The sequence below is a fragment of the Mus pahari genome, chromosome 15, assembly GCF_900095145.1.
Source record: "Mus pahari chromosome 15, PAHARI_EIJ_v1.1, whole genome shotgun sequence".
In the NCBI taxonomy this organism is placed as follows: domain Eukaryota; kingdom Metazoa; phylum Chordata; class Mammalia; order Rodentia; family Muridae; genus Mus; species Mus pahari.
Window position 1 is genome coordinate 48,064,400 of NC_034604.1, and position 13,442 is coordinate 48,077,841.

At 37.8% G+C, this 13,442-nt stretch overlaps 1 protein-coding gene across 8 annotated transcripts in view; it reads left to right on the forward strand.

Annotated features, from left to right (window-relative positions):
* Positions 1 to 13,442, forward strand: part of Csnk1g3 (casein kinase 1 gamma 3) — an 87,936-nt gene that overhangs the window by 40,162 nt on the left and 34,332 nt on the right. For all 8 annotated transcript variants that reach the window (XM_029546806.1, XM_029546807.1, XM_021214387.1 and 5 more), the window contains exons 5-6: positions 7,814 to 7,962; positions 9,967 to 10,201. In XM_029546806.1, the coding sequence (XP_029402666.1) occupies positions 7,814 to 7,962; positions 9,967 to 10,201 (384 nt within the window). The remainder of the gene's footprint in view (positions 1 to 7,813; positions 7,963 to 9,966; positions 10,202 to 13,442) is intronic.

Here is a 13,442-nt window from a genome sequence, read left to right on the forward strand (position 1 = left end):
GTGTGTGTGTGTGTGTGTGTGTGTGTGTGTGTGTCTGTGTGTGTGTGTGTGTGTGTGTGTGTGTGTGTGAACTTCCTGAGTTTTCATTTCCAGTTGTATTTCAGTTTGTGTTTTCTTCAGTGACTCTTTTGTCAGTTCTACTGCTATGACTTGAATTGTTTTCATTAATCATGTGTGTTATGCGTGTCAGTAAGGCATTTATTCACACTCTGTTTAATGTTACTGAGCATATTCTTTCTCTTTCTACTGTCCGCTTTCTAGTTGTTTTAAGCCTACCATTGTTACTTAAGAAGGCTATTGTTTTTACATCTGTATTCTTTTTTTATTGGTTATTTTATTTATTTACATCTCATATGTTGTCCTCCCTTCCCTGTCTCCCCTCTACAACCCCCCATCCCATCCCCCACCCCTTTGTCTCTATGAGGGTGCTTCTCCACCCACCCACCCACTCCTGCCTCACCTCTTCACTGAGGCATCAAGCCTCCACAGGACCAAGGGCCTCCCTGCTCACTGATGTCAGATAAGGCCATCCTCTGCAGCTGGAGCCATGGATCCCTCTGTGTATACTTTGGTTGATGGTTTAGTCCCTGGGAACACTGGGGAGTGGGAGGGGTTTGGTTAGTTGATATTGTTCTTTGGGGTTGCAATCCCCTTCAGCTCCTTAAGTTCTTCTCCTAGCTCTTCCATTGGGATCCCCATGCTCAGTCTGATGGTTGGTTGTGAGTATCTGCATCTTTATTGGTCAGGTGCTGGCAGAGCTTCTCAGGGAACAGCTATACCAGGCTCCAATCAGCAAGTGCTTCTTGGCATTAACAATAGTGTCTAGGGTTGGTGTCTGTACATGGGATTGATCCTGGGTGGGGTGGCCTCTGGATGGCCTTTCCTTCAGTGTCTGCTCCATTTTTGTCCCTGTATTTCCTTTAGACAGTAACAGTTAAAAATTGGTTAAACATTTTGAGATGGTTGGGTGGCCTCGTCCCTTAACTGGGGACTGCCTATCTACTGGAGGTGATCTCTACAGATTCCATCTCCCTTTGTTGTTGGGTATTTTGACCAATGTCATCCTTGTTGGGTCCTGGGAACCTCTCACTTTCCTGGTGTCTGGGACTTTCTTGTGGCTAACCCTAGTCCCATCCCCCACACCCCCCCTCCACCCCCCGCCCTGCCATTGCCCACCATTGCTACATATATCTAGACCCTCTGGATTTCTCTTTTATAACTTTTCATACCTGGTCCTGTACTCCCCATTTTTTCCCTCCTTTCCCCTCTTGATCCCAGGTCCCTCCCTCCTACCTCCTGTGATTATTTTGTACCACCCCCCCTTTTTTTTTTAAAGATTTATTTATTATTGTACACTGTAGTTGCAGAAGAGGGTGTCAGATCTCATTATGGATGGTTGTAAGCTACCATGTGGTTGCTGGGAATTGAACTCAGGACCTTTGAAAGAGCAGTCAGTGCTCTTACCCACTGAGCCATCTCTCCAGCCCCCTTGTACTCCCTTTTAAATAGGACTGAAACATCTACACTTTGGTTTTCCTTCTTGTTAAGCTTCATATGGTCTGTGAGTTATATCATGGGTATTCTGAACTTTTGGGTTAATATCCACTTACCAGTGTATACATACCATGTGTGTTGTTTTGTGTCTGGGTTACCTCACTGAGGATGGTATTTTCTAGTTCCATCCATTTGCCTGAAGATTTCATGATTGGGAAAAGATCTTTACCAACCCTGCATCCAGTAGAGGGCTGATTTCCAAAATATACAAAGAGCTCAAGAAGTTAGACTCCAGAGAACCAAATAACCCTATTAAAAATGGGGTACAGAGCTAAACAGAATTCTCAACTGAGAAATCTTGAATGGCCCAGAAGCACCTAAAGAATTGTTCAATATCCTTAGTCATCAGGGAAATGCAAATCAAAACAACCCTGAGATTTCACCTCACACCAATCAGAGTGGCTAAGATCAAAAAACTCAGGTGACAGCAGATGCTGGCGAGGATGTGGAGAAAGAGGAACATACCTTCATTGCTTGTGGAATTGTAAGCTGGTACAACCACTCTGAAAATCAGTCTGGCAGTTCCTCATAAAATTAGAAATAGTTCTACCTGAAAACTCAGCTATACCATTCCTGGGCATATACCCAGAAGATGCGCTACCATGTAATAAGGACACATGCTCCACTATATTCATAGCAGCCTTATTTATAATAGCCAGAAGCTGGAAAGAACCCAGATGTCCCTCAACAGAGGAATAGATACAGAAAATGTTGTACATCTACACAATGGAGTACTACTCAGCTATTTAAAAACAATGACTTCATGAAATTCACATCGGTATTCTTGTAATGGAATGCTCTCTTTCCCAGTGAGTGTCTAGTGGCACTCCAGTTTAATGTCCCTGCCTTGCAGGGAATTTCCTGCCACCAGTTGGCTCCTCTTTACAGAGAGACTTCTATATTCTACCACATTATTAATCTATAACTTTCAATATTTTCCATATTCATATGGGAAACATTGTTCCCTATATGCGAGTAACTTGGCTTTTTGAGGTTTTTTGAATTATGTAGATCTAAACAATACTTTGGTGATAGCAACAGTGGCTGTTACTAAAATTATAACTTCATAGTATTGTCTTCTAAGAAATTAGAAAACCCTCCCTTCCTTCTTCCTGCTGCCTGCCCCTCTGCCTTCTTGATCCTGTCCTGTGAAAAAGTCAGGACCTTTATTCTTTCCCCGTTTCCATCTGGTTTTCCACACTTCTGCTTACACTGTCTTACATTATTTAGCTCTGTTTGCTGTGAAGTGAATGGGATGATTCTATAATGTATGGGATTTTAATTATACTTTTTGAGAATTTTGGTTATGTTGTAAGCCCTGTAAATGTCATTGATATCTAAAATTCATCTTTTTCATAGTTTCCTGATCATGCTTTTCACAATCACAATTTAGCAAACAAATGTACATTAACTATGCCTATGATCCTGCCACTCAGAAGTTTGAGGCAGAAGAATCAGTCACGAGTTTGAACTCATCCTGGACAACGTAGGAGATCTGCTCCCAAAACAAGAAGGAGAAATTTAAGAAAGTCTCCCGTCACTCCCCTCTACACACTGTGATGCTTGGATGAGAGGACTTTCAGTACCAAGTCTCTTTAGGTGGCACATCTCAGATATTTCCTGCTGAGGGTCATTTATGCCTTTAAGATTTTTTTAGAATCTCAGGAACCTTTTGTTGTGGATTGGATCAACAAGAAATTCAAGTAAATACTAAATATTAAAAAGTTTCCAAATTGTCCTTTACAGTAATAATCGAAACATTTAAAAAATCAAATTGAACTTTCCCTTTCAATATAGATGAATGAGAATGTTGTCATTGCTTCAAGTGTTTTGCAAATATTTTAAATATCCAGTTTAACAGAAAACAGCCAGCTTCTCATATCTTCAGTTCATTGTGATAGCATGTGTCCAGGAAAACTTACTATTGGGCTGGCAAGATGGCTCAGCAGGTAAGAGCACTCACTGCTCTTCCAAAGGTCCTAAGTTCGAATCCTATCAACCACATGGTGGCTCACAATCACCTGTAATGAGATCTGATGCCCTCTTCTGGTGTGTCTGAAGTCAGCTACAGTGTATTTACATATAGTAGTAAATAAATCTTTAAAAAACAAAAAGAGCAACAACTTACTATTAACTTGTTAGAAAATCAGAGTGAAAAAGGTAAATAACACCCTCCTTGACTTTATTAAATAATTTTAATAGTGGTTGTTTCCAGAAATGGTCTCATAGACCGGTGTTGTTTACACGCCTTTGTTGTTTTCAGGCCTCATATTGAAACAGCTTTGATGAGTTATTTGGCTTTTAAATGATGGATAATAGTGTATTAGTTATTTTTTTTCATTGCAGAAGAAACAGACCAGAAAGTAATATAGCCCTAAACCCTGACCCCAGTATTCTACATCCCATCTGTGAATTCCAAAGTTTCTCCTTCTTCAGGAAGAAACTTCTAAAGCAGCACCACTGACTAGGGACCAAGTGTTCAAATACACAAGCTCAGTGTGTATATGGAGGAGGATATTTTACACTCAAACCAGACCCTATACCAAAGTATAAAAAATGGTAGTTCCTTAAAGTTTAGTTACAATGTAAAGTTCGAGGCTTTCACCCTGAGTATGTGTGTTAAAATTCACTTCCCCAGCTATGATTTTGCATCTCTTGATCTCTCGGAAAATGCTGTTTTATTAACATGAATGTATTTCATATATTGACCTGTTTCACTGTCCATATTGCACCATAATAGTATCACCAGAACTTTGTCAGTATAATCTTTAAGTATTATAAAATTATTAAAGGTATCTTAGTAGATACAATTTTTGTAAAATTGTAATTACCCCTTGCTTAAATTTTTTTATTGTTTTTGGGTGGAGGGAGTCCTTGGTAACACTTTTGTCAGTTTGTCTTGAAGAGTTTCTCTGTGCATTCATTCTTAAGGATGCTTTGTTTGTTATGCTTGTCAAAGGATAGGGCTTCAACAGTTTCTGGATTTTTGTTTTATTGGAGGATGATCTTGAACTCCAGACCCTCCTGCTGTTCTTCCTCAGTGCTGGGGTTACAGGTGGATGTAAGTCACCATCCAGCTTAGAATAGACCATGCTTTAACCCACGTTAGAGATTAAAACCAGGACCTTATGAATACTCGGCAAAATTCCATCCAAGCCCAGTTTTTTCCTCAGGTATGGTGGCCATGTGCACACCTTAGATTCCAGCACTGAGGACGCAGAGGCAGATGCATCTCTTGAGTAGGAGGCCAGCCTGCGTAATGAGTTCCAGGCCAGCCAAGGCTATGTAATGAGAACCTGTCTTGAAAACCAAACTGAAACAAAAGATTGCATTAGTGTCTTACACTTACAGCCTAGATAAGACTTGTGGTTTTCCTGCCCCAGCTTTGTAGAATGCCAGTATTACAGATCTGAAACATTTATTTCCATAAAATACAATTAAGTATTTTGGTGAACTAAACAGAAGATAGTGGTTTTATACACAGAGAAAAGCAAAAACAAACAGATAAACAGACATATAAACAAATGAGCCCCTCCCCCAGTAACAAGGAACATGAAACAGACAGGCATTTCCGAGTTACTTCCCTCATAAGGTAATAGAGGGGTGTCAAAACAGTAGACACATGGCTTACTCATAATGTCAAATTATGTTACATCATTTGAGTAAAGATTAAAGCAGAAGGCCCTTAAACATCATGCTGGTCGAAACTAGCCCATTTTAGAAAATTTTCCTGGTATCTTGACAGGTCAGATAAAGAAGTCTATTATTTGGTAACATGGGATTTTAGTGTGAGGGAATTCATTTTTATTCTTTGTTCTGCTAAAGCATGGTTGAATCGAAGAGTTCAGAGTGGACATTAGTCTTTCACCATTAAGTATGGTGCTGGCTTACAGCTGATCAAAGCTTTGCTTTATTGGACTTAAACAGCTTATGTTTCAAATTATGCTGAGAGTTGTGTTAGAGGGTTTTTTTTTTTTTTTTTTTTCGTTATAAAATGGCTTTTCCCTATCCTGTTATTGTAGTGAGTTACATTGGTGGGTATTTTAATGTTAACCCCCAACTTTGCATTTATGGTCAAACTCTTCTGTTATGGTGTCTTATTTGCTTTTATATGCATAATACCTAAGTCAGTCCTATTAAGATCTCATCAGTGCTCAACAGTTGTTTAATGAATAAGGAGTGATGTTCCATAAGCGTTTTCCCATTTGGGGTAGCATTTGAAAATGTTGAAAAACTGACAGCAAAATACTGTCATGCAGTGACCTAGAATTTTTGGTACTTGTTCAGGGGTCAGTTCTCTACAACATTAAGTATGAGAATGTGGTTTTGAATTGGAAGGAAGTAGAGAAGCCCACTTGTATGTAGTCTGGCATTAAGGAACTTCACAATCTGTTCATTTTTATGTCCTAGATCTGACAAATTCTGATGCTCTAAAGGAACAAACTAGAGTGAAATGTTTTCCTAGAGATTGTTAAATTGGGAACATAGAGATTAGCAACTTTCAGTGCTGTGGAGGAGAAAATACTATTGTGGGAAGAACTTTAAAAACTGTAGCTGAGAGCTATTATTGAAAAGTCCCAGTAGCAGTTCTGGGTCTTGTCTATACCTCTAAACTCTTACTGTATATGATTTATTTTAGTCAAAACAGAACTTTAGTTGGAGTGAGCTTTAGTAAGTCTTAACACATATGATGGGTAATTGTAGTAGAGTTGCTTACACTAGGCAGCGTGTGCAGTGCTGACAGACATGGAGGATGCTGGCTGGTTCTGGAGAGCATGTGCATGCGTACTTGTTTCTGTTCCTGTGCCTGTCGCAGTTGTCTTATTCCATTCCTTCTGTCATGCCGTGTCATTAATCTTGACACTTGAAAAATGCTGCTCTTGCATAAACCGCTGCTCTTGAGAGCCACAGGAGGCCGAGTGGCAGGCACGCAGACACCCAGCAGCATTGATGCACTTCAGGGCAGGGGAGAAGGGGTTGTGCTGCCTTATACTTCAGGGCTCTCTCTTCTGCCCCGACAGAAATTGGTGCTCAGGTTTATAGGGTTGGCAAGAATTAACCGGTTTCCAAAGTCTTCATTAGAGAGAATGGAAAGGATTTTGTTTTAAAACTTGTATGAAAAGACCCCCCCCCCCGAAAAAAAGCCTTCCTAAATATTTTGAAAGGAAAACAAGTATTTGTGGTTAAGAAAAAGAAAAAAGCCTCATTTCTCCACATTAAACATTTATACATGTTGCATTAAGGTAAATAGGTTATTTAGTACATAGATATCTATTGGGAATTTGTTATTTTTTAAAATAAGAATGTCAGACTTTCAGGTTTTGTTATTGTCTATAACTTTATAATGAATTGTTAGTGTGTTAAAACATGAAACATTATTTCATAGTTCAGCTCAGAGAACTCAGCTGCTGTTGAGAGTAGCAGTGCTAAAATCAGGGTGTGCATCTGGGCTATGAATGTGGTCTGCACTGACGCATCACATCCTCCTCTCCTCCTGCCCCTGCCCACCCCATGTCGATTTCTAATGAGCATAGAATTGAGGCCTTCAGCTCTTAGAGGCTTTCCTCCTGGACGTGGATCTCTTCATAACATGGGGCTTGTTTCTTTAAGGCTACCTAGACAAGCTCTCACTTTGGATTTCTTGAGCTGCTTTTTTAAAGGTGATGAGATAAGGTTAGATCCATCTAGACACACAGTCTGCTTTTTGATTAACCTAAGATCTGCTGATAGAGACTATACATATACATGTGTGTGTGGGTGTGTGTGTATGTGTGTATGTATGTATGTATGCATGCATTATATGTGCCCACACACATTCCTCTAACTATAAAGGTGAATGAAATCTTACGAATTTTCCCACACCTAAGGAAGATACTTGTGTTGGTTTTGCAGAATGCCAATCATGGAGTTCATAAAGACACAGTGACTGCCTTGTTCAGTAAAAGTGGGATCTTTTCTATAGTCTATAAAAATACAAGACTAAAGCTCAGTGGCTGAGGTTGTAGAGAGAATAAAATACTCTTTATATGATGCTCAGTGACACGGCTTCAGCACAGGTGCAGCTGGCCTACCGTGTGAACATCACGGAGTGGGTTTAGAGAAGGAGCTTTAATCAGAAATGTTTAGTGTATTTCTGGGAAATAACTGTTAAGGTGCTTGAAAAATAGAAAAATTTAAATCATTGTTTACTGGTTTTCTGGGGAAAAGGCTTAGTACTTAAAATGATGAAATTATTAAATAGCTTTTTCTTTTTTCCTAGATGGTATACCTCAAGTTTACTATTTTGGCCCTTGTGGTAAATATAACGCTATGGTGCTGGAACTACTGGGACCGAGTTTGGAGGACTTGTTTGATCTCTGTGATAGAACATTTTCTCTTAAAACAGTTCTCATGATAGCTATACAGCTGGTAAGTGGAGCAGGGGGAGTTGATTGGACAACTGCTTAGTTCTTTGGTTACAGTCTCCTCCCACCTCCTTCACTCTCTTGCTCCAGTCCTCAGTCTGCCCCCTCTTTCTTCTCTCTCTCTCTCTCTCTCCCCCTCCTCCTCCTCCTCCTCTTCCTCCTCCTCCTTCTTCTTCTTCTTCTTCTTCTTCTTCTTCTTCTTCTTTTTCTTTTTCTTCTCTCTCTCTTTCTCCCTCTCTCCCTCTCTCCTTCCCCCCCTCTCTCTCTCCTTTCCTCCCTTCCTCCCTTCCTCCCTTCCTCCCTTCCTCCCTTCCTCCCTTCCTCCCTTCCTCCCTTCTTCCCTCCCTCCTTATGTAACTAGGGTTGGTCTCTAACTCCCTATGTGTAACCTGGTTTTAAACTACTGATCCTCCTGCCTCTGCCCCCTGGTATTAAAGATGTTGTCACTTGTAACATTTGTAAAAGTGTTCATACATTTAAGTTAAAAGTTCCATTAAAGATTTTTTTGATTTTTTTCATGTAGACCCATATGATAGAAATTATTTTTCTTTTTACATTGTCTTTCTAGTCTGCATAGAATGTAAAATTAATATTTTAATTGCTTTAAGGACAGAATGCACATTTCAAGGTTAAGTTTTTTCTAATACTTTTTTCTTGCATAAGATGAAAACTTCGAAACCTCAGAAACAGAGTTCTTAATCTTGGAAGTTGACATTAATGACCTAATAAAAAAAGAAATAAGCAGATGAGAGATACTTCAGTATTTAAATTTTAGGGACTCTATGAGAAAACAGTTGAGATAATTTTTGTTTTTCTGTTTTGTTTTTTTTTTTTTTTCTCGAGACAGGGTTTCTCTGTGTAGCCCTGGCTGCCCTGGAACTCACTCTGTAGACCAGGCTGGCCTTGAACTCAAGAAATCCACCTGCCTCTGTCTCCCAAGTGCTGGGATTAAAGGCATGAGTCACCACTGCCCGGCCAGTTGAGATAATTTTTAGACAGTTTGACGTGAATGCTAATATAAGTATACTGCAGATGTTTGAAATTGTTTTCATTCACTTCATTATTAATTCTACTTCTACAGATTTATATTGAAAATACTTAGATTACTTATAATCTTATATACAGTAGTAGATAAAATTGTAAAATAACGAGAAATACCCTATGGTGTAGAACTAACAGGATGAATAGGATAAATTATGAATAGTTATAAAGTAACACACAACTATTAAAAACTGCATTAAATTTTTTTGTGACCTTGAAAATGCTAATAAGATTTTTAATTAAGGCATGGGTCTTGGGAATGTTAACCACAGTTTGTTAATAAGCAGACTAGAATGACCAATGTACTGTATGCTGACATGGCATTGTTAACCAGAATTGTCACCAATGGGATAGTTACCTTATATCTAATGTTCTGTTGTTGAGAATCTGAAAAATGGTTAATATAATTGTATTTTGTTACTATACTTGGAATTCAAAAATTTCCATTTTCAAGATTTTAAAATCTTGTGTGGGGGGGATTCCATTTTGAAAAAAAAATAAATGATGTTAATTTTTTTCGTGCTAATTTTTTTAAAGATAAAATTACATTCTTGAGTTTTTATTATAAAAATTGCCTGATTGTTGAACTGAGGAAGAATTATCTTAGCTTTATGCATGTGTCTTTAGTTTCAAATTTGAGATCTTTATTTTTAGGCCTTAAAGTTTTTCATCTTTGTAATCTAGCATCCTCTGAAAATGGTGATTGAGTTTGACTTACTGATAGGAAATGCATACCTAAAATTCAGACACTTTCATTTATCTGTGTCTGTAACAGCATAGACTAAAGTAATAAATGGGTGTGTGCTCGTTGAGGAACTAAAGACACACCATGTTAACTTTAAAGGTTTAAAGCAATTTCTAATTGTTTTATTATTATTTTTATTGTGAAAGTTCTGTCTTGGTTTTATCATGATTTTGTTTGTTAGTGAAAATCTAAATAAAAATTCTTTTATCTTTTCCTGCTAAGATTTCTCGTATGGAGTATGTCCACTCAAAGAACTTGATATACAGAGATGTGAAGCCTGAGAACTTCTTAATAGGACGGCCGGGAAACAAAGCCCAGCAAGTCATTCATATCATAGATTTTGGTTTGGCAAAGGAATATATTGATCCAGAGACAAAGAAACATATACCATACAGAGAACACAAAAGCCTTACTGGAACCGCCAGATACATGAGCATAAACACACATCTAGGAAAAGGTATGTGAACATGTCCTAAGTGTGGGGGCTCGGGTCTGTAGCTGTGGCAGCACTCTGAGCTCGTTTGCCACCATGAGTCAGGGTTTGCAAATTAAAATAGCATGTATTGTAATTCTCATTCACCATATACCTACGGTTTTCTTTCACTTATAGCTAGATAATACTATGACAGTAAGGTCTGGTCCAGGGAAAATGTTTTCTGTGGTAACTTGGAATGTCCAACCTTTGATACAACTGAGGGATCCATTTAAGTATTCCTATTAAATAATATGAGGCAGTGCTCCATTTTAACTGAATTCAGTGTATGTGGATATTTTTATTGAGATTGTAAAGGCAGGCAGAGCTGGCTTTCTGGTATTTTTTCCTAGCAGTATGACTTTGGACAAGTTATTAACTTTAAAAATATATTTTCTATGTGTATAAAGAGTAAAATATCAACTTATATTTTCTATGTGCATATAGAGTAAAATATCAACTATAGAGTATTTTTTATGTCTTTTTTTTGATTCAGGATCTAATTGGGACAATTCATTACATAGGTTTAGTCTCTCTCTCTTTAAAGCCAGAAGTATTCACTTCTTCTCCTTTAGGTCTTAATCTTAATAATTTTTAGGAGCAAAAGTAATTTTTACAAATATTCTCAGTTTGGGTCATCTATTTTTTATGATTAGATATTGGTATGCATGTTTAATGCACATCTATGGAAAAGCTTGTGTTCTTGTATTCTGTCAGGAGTTAGTGTAATTAGTTCCAGTTGGATCTATTCATTTAATTAGGTGATATCTGTTGAGTTTCTCCAGGAAAGTGAATGTTCCCTTGGTAACTAAAAAGTATGTTGTAGGTAGATATTTGAAATTATGCAAACATGTTATTCTTTAAGTTTTTTTTCTTTTCTTTTCTTTTTTTGAGATAGGGTGTAGTTTTGTAGCATAGACTGCCCTCCAGCTTGAAGTCTTCTTTGGCCTCTCACATTCCAGGATTGCAGACATGTGCCACCAGGAAAGGCTCTTTAATAAATTTCTACCTAGATTTATCATGTATTGATTTTTCTCTGCCCGTTGTTCCTTACACATTTAGTAGCTGATAAGCTGACATCACAGGCTTTCTTTTTCTCCAGTTATTGACTTGTATCTGTGCAGACTATGGCTCTTAGTTTGAATTATTTAGTAAATACATGGCTACCATTGTTTACTTTGTTGCCCAGAGGCTCTCACATTTGGTCACTGGTTGCTCATTCAAAGCAGGCTCCTCCTGACAATGTTCAGAACATTCTTGGAGCACTTTCTGGTTTTGTATTTCTCTATTCCAGGTCTACAGCCAGATATGCCAATAAGATGTCCTGGGTCTCTTTTATTTAATAATGATAGTATTTAAAGACCAGGCCAATGGATGTCTTCTTGCTATGTTTTGGTATTACCTCTAGGGTCTGGGAAATGTATATGTATACATGTATACAGAGAAAAATGGCCTATAAGCATACAAATGCACTCACTAATTACATTTTTAACAAAGGTTCAAGATTATTCTGGTACTTCTGAGTTTTGGGTCTGTTTACTACAAAGTAGTATATCTTAGTGATATTTGTTTCCCTCCTTATTTTCTTTGGCTAACATTGAGAAGTCTGCTCATCACTACTTACTTATGCAGAAAGCCAGGCTACTCAGAAAATAGCTTCAGAATTGCTAAGTGACACTTTGGTGAAGCAAGCTTACTACATACAGTATTTAATTAATTTTCAGAGTTCTTTACAAAGCAGAAACAAAATTTATGTTAGATAAGGCCAACATATTTAGGTATATAATGTATCATCAAATATCTACACTGCATAACCTGCAGCTCATCTGTTTTGTGTTTCTCCTAGTAGCCCTGTGCTTTTGGTTTCTTATATCTGTGACTTATCTAGATTTAGGGTTTTTTTTTGGTATGAGGTGAGATCTTGGTTGAGGTTTTATTCATGGTATATTTGTTCACACTGAGTTATGTTTGTCTTTCTCTTAAAATCATTTTTACATTGTATTTGCAGTAAGTTTTTCTATGTGCTTATATCAGCGGAAGTGCAGACTTGGTTTTCTGCTTTTAGATTCTGTTCCTATTGTCGTAATCAGAAGGAATGTGCAACAATGTTTTGTTGGTCATCATTGCTTAAAATACACAATAAGATGTGGGCAGGACCACAAAAGCTGTTTAATCCAACTTCTAGCTCTCCTCAGATTTATTTATTACAGACTGGTTGTCTCTGCTCTGCTACTCAGTTCAGAGTTCATTAGTCTTTGGCATTGTTGCTGACAGCCTGCCTGGTGCTAGGCTCATAGTGCACATCTGAAATGTGTGAAAAAATGTGAAATGCCTTAAGTACAGTTTCAAACATAAGATGATAAAAGGCAACTTTTATTCAGGTAATATTTTTGGTAAATCCTTTCAGTAGCAAACTATCCTGACAGATTTAAAACACAATTGGGTAGCCTCTTTTAAAAACCAGTCACACCCATATTTGCATGTGCATTGTCTATGAGAAATTTTCCTTTCACAGGAGTTGTTACAGACTATTTCAAAATAACTAACAACGCCTCACCGCTATTTTATTGTAAGACGTGAGGTCACAACTTCCCTATAGGCTAATGTTTTTTTCTATGAACAATGGTATATGTAGCAGGTTTCTATTTGTAGAACAACGGGCAAAGTGAGTTATTAATCATTGTTGGGAAAGGCCTTCAGAGGTTGGTGAAGTGGCATTTAACTGCTGTAGGAATCTACAAACAACAAAAACTATTAAGATTTATTTTGCAAAGATCTACTTAGTCTAATGTAGGTGGGTAATATTGATAGAGGAAGTGTTTGTTTGCCAGATCACATGAATTCCTACTATGAACTAGTAAGACTTCAGTGATGTTTGAGTGCGTTCTGTACATTCTGTGAGTTGGTGATGTTTGTGACAATGGGTATCTCATTTGTTGAATTTGAAATATGGGATTTGGCGAAGAGAAAGGAACCAAGAAAGAAAGAAAATGGAAAGAAGGAAGAAAGGGTGAGCAGAGAAAACGTAATTTTAATTTATGTGTCTGACTGAAGCCTTCACAGTTTTATCTAGTTTTTAACAATCCCCTTTCCTTCCTCATCCTGTCTCCTTTCTTTCCTTTTCATCCTGTTCTTCCTTTCCTTTCCTTTCCTTTCCTTTCCTTTCCTTTCCTTTCCTTTCCTTTCCTTTCCTTTCCTTTCCTTTCCTTTCCTTTCCTTTCCTTTC